The sequence below is a fragment of the Pholcus phalangioides genome, unplaced genomic scaffold (assembly GCF_987345545.1).
Source record: "Pholcus phalangioides strain wild (caught in Gottingen) unplaced genomic scaffold, Ppha-v1.0 ptg000001l_1, whole genome shotgun sequence".
Classification (NCBI taxonomy): Eukaryota; Metazoa; Arthropoda; class Arachnida; order Araneae; family Pholcidae; genus Pholcus; species Pholcus phalangioides.
In genome coordinates this window covers 30,008,162-30,022,469 of record NW_028301594.1, presented here as the reverse complement: position 1 = coordinate 30,022,469, position 14,308 = coordinate 30,008,162, and the positions used below count along the sequence as shown (strand labels likewise).

The 14,308-nt window shown below is 36.6% G+C and overlaps 1 protein-coding gene across 1 annotated transcript; it reads right to left on the bottom strand.

Annotated features, from left to right (window-relative positions):
• Positions 1 to 1,118: 1,118 nt before the first annotated feature.
• Positions 1,119 to 12,364, bottom strand: LOC149090335 (uncharacterized). Its single transcript, XM_089235885.1, has 3 exons — positions 12,293 to 12,364; positions 7,671 to 8,247; positions 1,119 to 2,670 (listed from the first exon to the last, which is right to left on the bottom strand). The coding sequence occupies exons 2-3, from the start codon at positions 7,950 to 7,952 to the stop codon at positions 1,555 to 1,557; spliced, it is 1,398 nt and encodes a 465-aa protein (XP_089092011.1). The 5' UTR covers positions 7,953 to 8,247; positions 12,293 to 12,364; the 3' UTR covers positions 1,119 to 1,554.
• Between the last annotated feature and the right edge of the window lie 1,944 nt (positions 12,365 to 14,308).

Here is a 14,308-nt window from a genome sequence, read left to right as displayed (position 1 = left end):
ACGCTCAAAATTAAGAGGAATTGAAAATAAAAAATTCAACCATATTATATATTCTACTTTGCTGAGCAAGATTTTATCAGTTTATACAGATAACATTAAAATTCATGCTATTTGTATATTTCACCCTTAATTAACCATTTTAGCTAATTCAAAAAAATCCATTCCCGTTAATTAAATTGCTGAGTCGATGATGTATTGTTTTATTTAAAAATATGCTAACAGCGCCAAGTTAGATAAGTTTTTGAGAAAAAAAATTTAATACGTTTTTATGGGGATGAACTGTAAAGAGTTAAACAATAATTTCCTCTCTAAAAGCTGCATTACGCGTTATTTACAAATAACGTCCGATGGTTATCATCAAAAGAGTGAAATTACATATTTCTCGTGGCATTCCAATGCCAAGAACTACATTACCGAAAACACTAGCGTAAGAGAGTGGGAATCCCCTTTTAGCCTAGATTATGTTGCTTTCATGTGCAGTAAAAAATGAAAGAGAAAACCCTTGAGAAAAGAAAACAAAAAGTCGTAAGCATTTCCCCTACGCACATTAAGAAAATCTTGCCTACGCTACTGACCGAGATCGATCGAATGAGTAAGCTGTGAGACACAGAACAAGAAATCGTAAAGACATACGTACAAACTTCATATAGTAATTTATTAACATTTAATTTGTGGTGCCGTTGATTCATATGCAACAGCTGTAATTACATATCGAGAACTTGCAGAGTCCTGATGCATCAATAAATAATCTCTCACTGAAAGAAACATGCACTAAACATTTGTTGCTTCAAGGCATGGGTCTTCAACGCATGACCCGGGAGGGAGGGGGAACACATGTGGTCCTCGAAATTTTTTACTCGCAATGCCCCCCTCATGGAAAATATTTTCCGAATTAATGAAAGAAGTATTTTCTGAATTAATGAAAGAAGTATTTTCTGAATTAATGAAAGAAGTATTTTCTGAATTAATGAAAGAAGTATTTTCTGAATTAATGAAAGAAGTATTTTCTGAATTAATGGAAGAAGTATTTTCTGAATTAATGGAAGAAGTATTTTCTGAATTAATGGAAGAAGTATTTTCTGAATTAATGGAAGAAGTATTTTCTGAATTAATGGAAGAAGTATTTTCTGAATTAATGAAAGAAACATTGCAAAATACCAATGGAAATTCGTGTTTAATTAAAAAACAATCTCAGAATATATGAAAAAAATTCTCAAATAGTATCTTTTGTTTGATTCGGAGCCCTAGGCCCCATTGAGCCAACCCGTTAAGACGCCACTGTGTAAATCTGGCCCTTGGGCTTCATGAATTTTTTTTTTTTTTGCCCTACGATGTCTGGAAGGTTAAAGACCCCTGCCGTAAAGCCTTTGATAACTTAAAACATAGCTCATCCGTTACGTGTTCATTTCACTATATCCGATACTTACAAAGTTAAAATGGAAGGTTAGGAAACAAAAAAAAAAAAACGTCGTCGAAAGTGGAAAAATGTACAATGTGAAACGCCATTATGAGCGAGGGAATAAAAATTGAAAAATAGGTTTAAATTAATTTATTTTATAGTCCGAATGAAAGAATCTTCTCCGCCTCCGCTTCTTTATCTTTGATCGCCTTCTCTTTCTCTTCTTCGAAAGATATCTCCTTATTGAAGAGAAGCTTGTCGACTATGGACTTTTCGAATTCTTTATCTATTTTCTTATCGACCGCTAGGTCTTTCCCTAATAACGCCTTCCAATCGAAACCTTTGTCGATTTTCTTATCGACCGCTACCTCTTTCCCTAACAACGCTTTCCAATCGAAACCTTTGTCGATTTTCTTGTCGACCGCCAGTTCTTTTCCCAGTAACGCTTTCCAATCGAGATCTTTATCCACTTCGATGTCTTTGGCGATGCCCCAACCGATGGCCTTGTCTTTGTCGATCGCCTTGTCGATGGAGAGGTCTTTGCCGATAGCCCAGTCGAACGTTTTGTCTTTGGCGACACCCCAGCCGATGTCTTTTCCGACGGCCTTGTCGAACCAACTGATGGCTTTGTCGATGTCCCAAGCGGCGGCCTTGTCCTTGTCCTTGGCGATGGCGATGTCTCTTGCGATTTTCCAGTCGACTCCCTTGTCCAAGGCTAACCGATCTTTCAGGGACCTCTCTTTGCCGATTCCCTTCGCTATGCCCCAGCCGATGGCGTCATCCCAGGCTACGGCCTCGTCGATTTTCAACGCTTTGAGGAGCTCGAGTTCCTTGGCAGCTGCCGTCCATTCCTTGTGTATACCGAAATCGATGGATCTGTCTAGGACGATACCCTCCTCGAAGGCTTTCAGCAAGCCTAGTTTCTTCGCCAACTCCCAGGCTTTCTTGTAAATTGCCAGCTCGATGGCGAACTCTAGGGAAACGCCGGCCTTGATGAACTCTTCGATCTCGAGGTGCTTCAATAATCCGAGTTCTTTCGCTATGGCTAGTTTTCTTTTGAGGATGGCAGCTTTTTCCAGTTCAATACGTTTGGCGAGGATTTCCCTGGCGATCAGCCATCCCCAAGGTCCATACAGTTTAGCTATCTCGATGGCTATCTCCCTTTCTATCTTTTCCTTCTCTAGTTTTTCCTTCTCTTTTTCTTTTTCGAGCAAGATACCTGATGCTAGACCAGCAAGGAGCAGGACTGCTGAAACCGCTACACAGGGCCTCTGCAATTACACAAGTAAAATTGTGGGTTAAGATAAAAAGCATGCAAATTCCAGCATTGGAAAAAAAATTTCATAGTCTATTATTTGTGGGTAACAAAAAGACAGATTGTACATATAATTTTTCAAAAAATAACTATAACATACTACTAAACCGCAAATGCGCGTCGTAAATACCCCTCTGAGAACTAGTGTGTGTCGGAATATGTCGTGTGACAGTTGTTTCTGAAGAACGCTTGTAATCCGTTCAAACAGTGATGCCATCTCTTTTCCGAATTCGGAATCAAACGTGTGTGCTCCAGATCTGCTCCATGACGCCCACACGACCACGTGGCATGTTGTTACATACCATAACGTGTCTTTAAGACAGAGATTCACTTTGAATTTTTGTTAAAAACAAGGTAACAAGCCAAAAAATTTTCAACTAGTTCTTTGAAATAAATATCCGTGCAGTCTCTGATAAGCTTTAATCATGTTGATAATTATTCTTATCCAAATGAAATATTTAATTCAGTTACATTACAGGTTTACATTACATTATAGGTTTGCTTTTATTACAAAGTCAAAAAAAATCTAAATTTCAAATTTTATAGCGTTGAAATGTATTGACCTTGAAATCCCGTTGAATTGCACATCTCCTCTGTACATGTGCAAGAAAAATTTTTTTTGTCACTAAACAACGAATGAGGCTTCATCAGCGATTCCAGAAACCACATGCCCTCTAGCAGACACTAGGCCAGAATACTCGCTCGGCACGTTTCCCCATTCTCCCTTTTTATTAGTAAACTGATTTTATAGAAAATATGAAGGCAGTTGAAAAATGGGGAACATTTTATCCCCCAGGCTACAGGGTTAGAACCCTAACAGATTTCAAAAATCAACATATGGGACACCTATTTCTCAGAGAGTTTTCACTTGAAACATAAAGGTGGGAGTACCAACTAACGTGCATGGTGTGATAATTTCTTTGAAATACGGACGTCTCACAACCCTTCTTGTCAGCCTCCCCTTTGTGAGAGTCATCGTGTATCCATTGAGAGAATTTTCTTGCTTGACAAACAATATGATGGTACAAATCAAAACACATTTAAAAAATTGAATGAATGCATAGGGGACTCATGCGCCCCCCCCCCCCCCAGACGAAAAAAAAACATTTTTTTTTTATGTAAAAAATATTTTTTTAAAAATTAAAATTTCGAAAGAAAATACCTTTATATGTTATTATAATCGATTTCTGTTAATTTCAATGCTATTTGAAGGCTAAGAACTCAAAATTTCTCTTCAAGAAATTGCGACCCACTTTTTAAGCCATATATGGTACTCGACTTGCGGATCAAATGTGGCCCTGAAGGTTATCTGATGTGGCTTGCCTCCTCTCAAACCCAATTTCATAAAAATGAACTAAGCGGCATATTTATAGATCGCTTAAATGACCCGTGGCACATCTTCAGATCGCTTAAATGACCCGTGGCACATCTTCAGATCACTGAAGTACGCCCGTGGCATATTCAAAGATCGTTTAAGTAACCCGTGACACAGTTCCAGAACACTTAAACGATCAATGGTATATTTAGAGATCCCTTGAGTGACATGTGGCACAATTTTAGAGCACTTAAGCGGCCCCCTCCTCGTGCGGTTCTACATCGCTCAAGTTACCCGCGAAACATTTGTAGATAACTTAAGTGGTCCGTGGCATAACGCGTGGCGTAAGTATCATCCAAACACCCTTCTCCCCATCGATGCTGACATAATACTTGAATGGTCCCTAACATTTCGAATATTAAAAAAACAAGGTACTTTGATAAATAGTTTTTCAATGTCTTCTGTCATCGAATGCTGTTAAATTCTTCACGCACCCAGTTTGTCGTGAAACAGCGTTCAGCCCGCCGTTGTACTGCCCAGAATTTTTTAAATGAATTTTTATGAAAAGTACCTCGGATAATCCGATACTTGGTTAATCGTAATCGGGGTCCTACTGAACCTTATATCTTTTACTGAGCAAGGTGACAAAATATGCAGCTTTCATCTCAATGCTATATTCGGCGTTTGAATTTAAAGACACACATTCACAGAATATTGACTAAACAAAGTTATTGCCGATGTCTCAAAATAAATGTTTTTAAACTAATAAGGTGAAAAATGGTTTCATAATTATTAATGTATATTGGCATTAATATGTATCACTAATGTAAAAAAAAATTTATATGAGGTGAGCTGCTAAGGCTCACCGGGTTGCCTTGTCATGGTATTCTTTCACTTCTCCCCAGCGTTTCACTCACTAGTACCGTGGCTTATTTGTGCTAACGGTCGGCAAGTCAGTAATTTAACCTCTGAAGGTATGGAAAAATACCAGTTAGTGAAACATTAAGGAGGAATGAAAAACGATTACAGTGAAATAGCTTGGTGTAAGCTCTAGTTATCAGACACCAAATTTTACAAAGCCCACCCCTAAACAGGGCCGTCTTAAGAGCATCATAGGCTCGAGGGTGAAGTAGTTTTTTTTAATCCCTCAACCTGGCTAGAAATGCCTGCCTACTCACTTATTAATTTGCATGCTTACTTTTAAAATTTTTTTATCAGATCTCATTTTCGCGAGGCCCGCCTCTGTACTTGAGGGCCCCGGGCCGTTAAGACGACACAACTCCTACACTAATGCAGCTTTGGTAATTTAATTAAATTTTAAAATCTTTCATTTGCAACAAACATTTCTGAATATACAAGAGATTTTTCACTTCTTCGTTTGAAACGTTTTGAGCATTTCATTTTTGAGACTTCTTCGTTTCTTTATTTTTAACTTTAATTTATAATCATATTCAAGTTCAAAAATTCAAAATAATCGTATCAATGAAAAGTATGTATTTTTTAAGTGAACCAGATTTTCAGACTCACCAGACACCGCATTTCTTTCGGTTTGCAGGAGCCTATTGTATCCAAGTGAAACGATTTGAATGAAAGGAGTTAAACGAACTAAAGCCAATGTAGGCTGCGTAAAGTATTTTTATATAGCTCTTTGGAAATCACTTAATTTCTCATGTAACCTCTGATACATTTTCGAGAATAAAAAAAGAAAATGCACCGGAATATATATAATATCGAAGGCCTTTTTTTCCGAGAAAAAAACTTTTTCCTCTCCTTTAATTTCATTCTACTTACAATCAGACATTATTATCTCCGCTGTCATAATTCACGGTTCACTAGAAGTGCCCAAACTGAGGCAAGGACCTGAGAAATAGCAACAACAACATTCATTAACTGGACCGAAGGGGGTTAAATGACCCTTAGCGGAGAGAGAATAGGTAAAAAAACAATAACAACATCTTACGAAATCTATTGGCACACGACTTGTAACTTTCTCTATAACAATCTCTTTATCGCCAGGTTAACTTAATTTTTCCACCGAATTCTTGTGTTGTAGAACATATGTACAGTGCTATTCAAAAGTATTATGACATTTCCGAAACTGCAATTGATTTATATGAATCATTTGATACTTATACATCCAACTGCTGAATTGTAAAATTTTGTAAGAGTAAATTTATCAAGTAAATTTGAAGTGTATCAGGGTTAAAAAATTCACCGAAAACGCCCTTTTGCGATTGAAATGGCTACAAGTCCATTTTTCTTGGGTTTTCTGTGATGCCTGTTCATGAATACGAATATATGCAAAATTATACCTTTTTCTCTTCTTCTAAATAATGATGTATATTTATGTAAAATTCGAACGGCTCGAATTCATTTTGAAACAACTGAAAAAGCGTAAAATATTACTTATAGTAAGAGCGGAAAGCGAACTCTTTTTTTTATCTCTGGTATCTTCTTTTATCTTCATAGATAGAAAATACTAACCAAAAGATACTGATAAAAAGATACTGACATCTTTTAGAGCAGTGGTTCTCAATCTTTCGAAGCCGGCGGCCCGGTAAATGTCTTTTGTGTAAATGAAAGGCCCGGTCATACACACAACTGACGTGAAATTAATAGGAAAAATGAAACTGTGGTCACTCACGGCCCGGTGTAACACTAGTTAGGGCCCGTTACTGGTCTCTAAAAAGTCTCGTATTTTTTTCAGCATCAAAAATTGAAAATATTCTGGTTTGCTTAAGGTAATTTAAAAACTCATAATTAATCAAGACACCGAGTCATTTCCTCATTTTCTAATGGTCATTTAACGTGAAGTTCAGCATCGTAAAGCTTGGCTAGTCAAATCATCAATCACGTCACACTGAAGATTTCCATGTTAAGAAGCTGAAAGCTTTATAATCTGACAAAAATGAGTTAACAGTTTTTCTTTAGTTGTGAGGTAAAGAAATTACACAAATTTTGTTCATAGCACAAAAAAAGTGAATAGTTGATATGTTATTTATGAGATCATTATTTTAATAATTTTTTCAAGATAAACAATTGATAATAAGTGATTAATTTTTTTAGTAACTTTTAACTTAGGTTATCTAATCTTGAATGTGCGAATCTACAAGTTTTTTGGGTTTTTTTTTAAATTTCTTATCTTTCTTACGACGATCCTCTAGGAATATTTTCAGAGATGTAATTATTACTTTACGAGAGTTTCACAAAAAAAAACTTGTCAATAATCGAACGGATTAAACATTACGTAAAGGCGTTACATAATACACGTATTATAGATATAAATTTCTCTATAAATTATGCGACGACGAATTTCTTTTTTTTCTGTTGGTTATTATAGTATTCCGTCAGGTGATTCGGTGCCACATAATCATCGGAAAATAGAAAATTATCGTGACTTGCAAAAGAAAAGAAACCCTTCATTTTATCGGTTGGTGGAGCGGAAACTTCACACTCTTAGTATTTTCGAACGTGTTCCCGTCAAAACCCGCAATCATTTCTCTTCCAAGGTTACAATAAAAATAAATATATCGATAGACCAACATTGAAAATACATTCATCTATGAATTTCTACCATTTATTAATCGACAAAATTCAATTTCTCGGTAGTTATTTTAGTACAAATCAACATTAAAACTCACCGTTTCTAAATATGTGCGATGTGATTTAGTAGTGCGTTCGGTAATTATAACTGGGCACAGAGTAATAGCGACCATACTGGTTGCGTGTCCGTAAATTATCAGCAGCATAGCTTCCGTAACTTCTTTCTTCAATATTTCCATATCCAGAATCTTGGTTCGTACCAGCGTAAAATGATCCCGATGGCTTTTTGAAAGTTGGACGTCCGGAATATGGAAGACCGGAGTACCCTGCATGATCGTCTTGGAGCGCACGGAAACCCCCATTCGATCCGAAATCCCCATTGTCTTGACCTTTTATCTCAGATATCGACGTCGAACTGTAGCTGGAAAACCCTGGTCTAACTTCACTTGTGGTTTTGATTCCAACTTGAATGACCGGAGAAGAAATGGTCCGGTATCTACTGTATCGCTGGTCGTAATTCACAGGTCTTCTCGAGTCCAAGTCGTTGGAATGAAGTCTGGCGCTCACAATATCCGGATCAAAAACTTCGTCCGATGCCTCGAATGGATTTTTAGTTAATTTATCGACGTAGATGGAAGCTGAGATGACTGATCCTAACGATAAGATTAGTATTACCTGCGGAATTATGAAAAAATCATTTGATTAATTTTAACATAGAAAGATTTCAACAATAAAAGTCTCCAACAGTTTATTTTTCCTTAACCCTTTAACCTACATAGTAGAAATCATTAGACCTACTGTAAAATGTCTTTTTTTTTTTTAATGAAGTAGGCTTTCTGCCGATTTTCAGCAGGTGCAAAGTAAGAGATAGGAAAATGTGTTTCATTTAGAAAAATATTTGGGCTTGTGTCATTGCTAAAATAAAAAGCCTATAACCATTAAATTCTTAGCTTTGTGTACAGTAAACTCTGGACTATCCGGCCTAATGTTGCGGGAGGGCATACCAGACGATGAAAAAAGCCGGATAGACCGGAGTTGCTCATAAACGCTCATTTCCAACCCCACCCATACCATTGAAAACACCCTTCTTATACCGAAGTCCGCTCTTATTCATATATTCTGATCTTTTGATACAGGCCAGCACTTTATAAATGCTTGTTATGTAGGCCTACTGTGCGTTTTAAAAATCTATTACAGGAAAAGGAAGTCAAAGAAAAAAATATATATATTTTACTCATTTTGAGATGAATTTTTACAGAGAGATAGACATTATGAACTTTAATTTAATCGCGCGAAATAAACGAAATCATATTAGCTATAAAGTATGAATACATACACTTTTATCACACTCGGCCTCATTGACGAGATATCTCGCCTCCTCAAAAGTCTATTATTTTAGCATCAACAGGCCCAGATATTTTGTTTAGATGATTTCTGAATGGACAGCTTCTCTCCCTATGCTCCTTACCTTGCACCTGCTGAAAGTCGAGGGAAGCCTACTTTTTATTAAAAGCATATTGCATTTTACAAAAAGCTTAGTGATTTTTTTCCGCGGGGAGAATTAAAATAAACAAAATATTAACGTAAAACGTAAGCTTAATTCTTACAAAAAATATTTTAACCTATTTCATTGATAAATAATTGCACAAAGCGATTACACTTTGCAACGCCTTGGCAAAGTAAATTGAATTATTCATCGTTTTATTAAGGAGAATTATAATTATTTTTTAACTAATCCGAATAGCTCGGAGGCCGGTTAGTAGCGAACCGGATAACCGATGTATGTGAAAAGGGTTCTTTCAACGTTCGTTACTGCAGCCAGTTTCAAGATAAAAATTCAGAAGCACCTTTGCACATAAGGTGAGGTCATATTTCTTCCATTTTATAATTTGAATATGCCATACTACTACTAGTTAGCCGTACATGCACCTCATACACATTCCTCTGTGGAACTTCAAACGGATAGGTACGCGTAGGAATGTGTTGTGTGTGTGTGTGTATTCCGTGGCCTTGGCGTATTTATGGTGTCAGAGTTGTGATTGTTTCGTGTTCTCGTTGGTGCTGCTATCTGTTTTCCATATTTTGAAGTGAAGCTGTGGTAAATGCTTCAATTTTTCATGTTATGTAAATATCGTGTTGTAGGTCTGCGCGCTCTATGTGGAGAAATTTTTTCAAATGAAATACCGGCTCACATTCAAGCCTCAAAGTTGGAAAACCGAAGGATACCAATTTCAACCAACCACCACTGTGGGTTGGTCAACGGGGTTTGAACCTGGACCCTCATGACGAGAGTCCAGCCATTACATATCCTATGTATCTCTAAGAGGTAATGGTCCAGCCCGATGCCCACACAACCGCACGACGGCTTTTGAATTTGCTGGCAGATGTCCCAATTAACAACAACAACTCTTTGTTTGCTGCAGAGCATGTGTAGCTGTGATTCGTCTAATTTGTTTACAATCCGAATTTTATTTCTCATTACAGTTTGACTCACAAAAGTCCTAGTTATTATATATATTTGGAAAGTAATATTACTTCGATACATTTATTTTCTGTGTGATTGTGGAGGCTTTGCATGTTTTCAGTAAGGCCCCGTATATGCATAACAATTAGGAACAGAATTTTTTAATGATTTTTCCGGCTTTCAGCAGGACCGTCTTAAAAGCATCATGGAGGGCCCCCCGGGTCAAGTGATTTTTCTGAGTTCCTACCAGATAAATTCTAGAAATTTTAACTAGATCTCATTTTCATGTGGCCCCTTTACTCTTGAGGGCCTGGCTGGGTGGGCCCATGCGTTAAGACGGCACTGGCTTTCAGTACGTGTCATTCATTGATTATGAAAAAATTATCAGCTCGAAAAAAAGAAACTGAGTATTTAAGGCAAGGATTTTCAACCTTTTAGATATTGTGGGCAAAATTGAACTTTCCAAGAAGCCCATGGACCGCCAAGTCATACCATGGTGTTCTCGGTCATTAAACGGGGTTCCCCAAATTATTGAACACTTTTATCCTGAATTTATTCCTTTCATTATATATAATTTGAATTTTTATGTATTTTCAAATAACTTCCTTTCATCAAATGATTATTGATGAAATAATCATTACAATCACACTCTAACTAATCAATTATTTGTTTCCTTAAATCTCAAATTTTTCCCGATAACGCTGAAGTTTTTTTCATTAATTTTAAATTTTCATTAATTATCGAATTATTTCTACTATTCGAAAAATTCTTAATTTTTTTCATAAGTTAATGCTTTTAAAAATTCGGAAATTACTCTTGACAATTCTGAAATTGTTTCTGTCACTAGTTCCGCAATCATTTCTTTCAGTAATTCTGGAACTATTTTTTCATTAACTAAATTTTAATCAATTATGATTGTTTTTTTTTAAATAACTCTAAAATTAGTCCCTTTCATTAAGGTGTTTTTTAGCATTTCTGTAAATTCTATAATTATGTATACCTTTTGGACGCCGAATTTTGCTCCTCGAAATATGTAGCCTATATAAAATCGTAGGCCTCTTCCCGAATTCGTTGCGACGTCCCTTTCAATGTATCAAATGCACAGCATTACTATTGAATCTGGAAAGTATATCACGGTTCTGAATACGGCAGTACGGATTTAAGAGAGAGAGAGAGAGAGTGGCTTTTTTTTTTTAATTTAATCATTTTTTCATGTAAAGTAGCTATTTTCTGACAATGGTCGGCGGGCCACGACAAAAAGCTCGGAGAGCCACATTTGGCCAGCGGACCAAATAAAGGTTGAAGATCCCTGATTTAAGGGATGAGATCTCATCAATGTGAGTGAAGAGGGTTAATACTTTATATTCTATATTTCTTTTCTAAAATTTGCTTTTAACTATAAAATTTTGCCTGACTTGCCCGTGTCAGACACGGGCATCCGCTTCTTCCCGAAATTGACTTGCCCGTGCGTAATCTTTGCCCCTAGAGGGCGTTAGCGAAAAGTAAACATTTAACCAATTCTGCACAAACGATATGGCTTCATGTAATAAGAATATAATGTTGTCTAGAAAAATAATCTTGTAATCTCTAATTACTTGATCTAGTTCAGTTACATAATCTGTCTAAAAACTAGATTATTTATATATTTCATGCAAAAAAAAAAATTCAAATAAGAGCTTTTCATTTGATCATTTTGATCATTTTTGTCGCACCACGGTCATTTTCTGCACACGAGGGCTAATTAGACCGGGACCTACAATTTATTGCCGATTCCGAACGGCAGGCTTGTTTTTCATACTCATCAAGAGGTTGGTGCGCTAACCCCTTGATGGGGGACTCCCTGCGGTAGCAATTTTTGCTGCGGTCAAGTCGCCGTTTTCTGTTGTACCCCTGTGTCAGGAAAGTTTTCTGACAAGGACGAACTGGGTATCGAACTCGCGACACCTCTAAACATCCTTTGGTACTTTAGGCGAGCATCTTATCGACCGGGATACCGCGCCCCTTAAGAGCTTTTCAAAAAAAATGTATTAAATGAATCAAAATGTTAAGATTTTTAAATCTAAAAATTAAATGCTACTTTCTGTAATTGTCTGTTACTCCTAGTCAAACAAATATGAATAGAATGAAAAAATAAAAAAACTCGTTTTCTGTGCAGAAAAAAATTAAAAACCCACCAGGCAGTGGTTAAAGAAACGGTCCACGCCTGCCGAAATTTTGATGAACTCAATTTATCATGAATAATCATCTAACACTCACCAAATAATTCATTTCATTAGACGTTGCAAGAAACTCAAGAGTATGACGGTTAACTTGTGGATGTGAATTTTCAGCAAGTTCTCCGGATGAACTGGCTTTATATAGTACCTTTAACGAATCCCTTCCTTTACATTACTTTAAAAAAAATGCATTTGTCTATTGCCGAACCACACGAGTACGAAATAGATTATTCTAATTGACGATGTCGTAAGTACATACGTAACAAAAGAGTCTCTTGTGAATGAGCATTCATCGTATGCTTACTTAATAACATTCATTAAAAGGAATATCAGTTATGGAGGACAGAATCCATTATTCAAGGGCGAGCTACGATATATTAGGGCTCTTTTTTCGATGTAATCGCTTGAAAATTACAGAAAATAAAGCGAAACGGAACCGGGATGGGGGAGAGAGATAGAGAACAAAAGTTTTTTTTTGTAAATACTGCAAAATGCTGCTTTTCTTTTTAGGAATTCGGCTATTGAATAAAATAAATTGTAATGTCCTTTTTGAATTACTGATTCGGTTCGTCGTATGTGTTCCCTTTGAAACGAATAAAGGCGTATTATATACAAAAAAGACAGAAGTAGTTTTTTATCCGCCCTATTCGATTATAGGGTATTTTGTAACATGTTACAAGGAATATGTTGCATGTACTGTATATGGATGAAGTTTTTGACCTTCAGAGAAATTCAACGATTCAGTGGGAAAAAAATTCTCAATCAAATACAATGGTTTTTATGCAAGAAAAGCATCTTTTTTGTTGCTGCGTCCCCGAATTGAATTTTTCTACCGAAACCAAATCAGGGAAAACTGATTTGCTGTGAGAGGACATTTTAGAACTTCATGATGCAATGGAACTTAGTGTTTCTATCACATAAAAAAACAGAGGGGGGGGGGGTAAAAAATTGAAGGTGGGCTGCGTTTGGATTCGGATTCGGTAAGGATTATTTGAATAAGATTCGACCTCACACTGGCGTTTTTCAATCCTTTTTCTATGCCGCTGTGGTGGTCGAGTGGTCATAGTGACGGACTAACATCGCGAGGATCCGGGTTCGAACAATAACTATGTCCGAAAGAAATCCAAAAAGCAAATACGATGACCATACCTCCAGTTTAATAGAACGACGGGCACGGGGGTATGAAAACTGGACTCTTCGGTTTTTCTTTTCCACACAACTGGTTGCAAAATGTTCAAACATGCCGTTTCCTTTTTCCATATTGTTCTAAAACAGTATGCTTTTACCTAAAGCTAAAAAATCCTGCGTTTATTATTATTATTCAGCCATTACTAGTAGTCTGAATAAAATCATCCGATATGTTTTACAAATTATGACAATTTTTATAATGTACGTTCCGACGTTCCATAGATGACCTAAGAAAGTCTTTCGGCCGAGTAACTGAATCTGATCAACTGAAAGAAACTGACCAAGAACTGAAGGAAGGAGCTTTTTTTTTTTACATTGTATTTGCCTCCACTATAGGTGGGCCAGTGCAGAAGTAACTTCATGCGTATAATGGATTATAGCGGCTGCTATTGCCCAAATAGGGCATTGCGAACCAAGTATGGATACGATTATCGACAAAGAAATTTTACACCTTCTGACCTTCCTGCATAGTATTGCAGGTTGTTGGCGATAGCTTTTGATAAAGAAAGAGTCTGGTACAACCTCAGTGTCAAAATATCTACCATTTATGTTGGTGCACGAAATTTTTTTCATTCAATTTCACCGGTCCGCAAGTAGAAGATTGAAGAACACTATTTTACGTCGTTCGGTATTGTATGGGAGTCCCATATAGGTGAAGTTAATAAGTTATATATCATTAAAAATAATAATAATTCTTGTTTACTCTTATTGTATTGCTTTTAGTTTTATATGGGGCCGTTCAAGTATTACGTTATCATCGATGGGGGGGGAGGTTCCTATTTGCTGACTTTCGATGACAAGGGGGGAGGGGGGTTTGGATAATGCTTACGTCATCAACCACCCTTTATGAAAATATGAGTTAGGATTC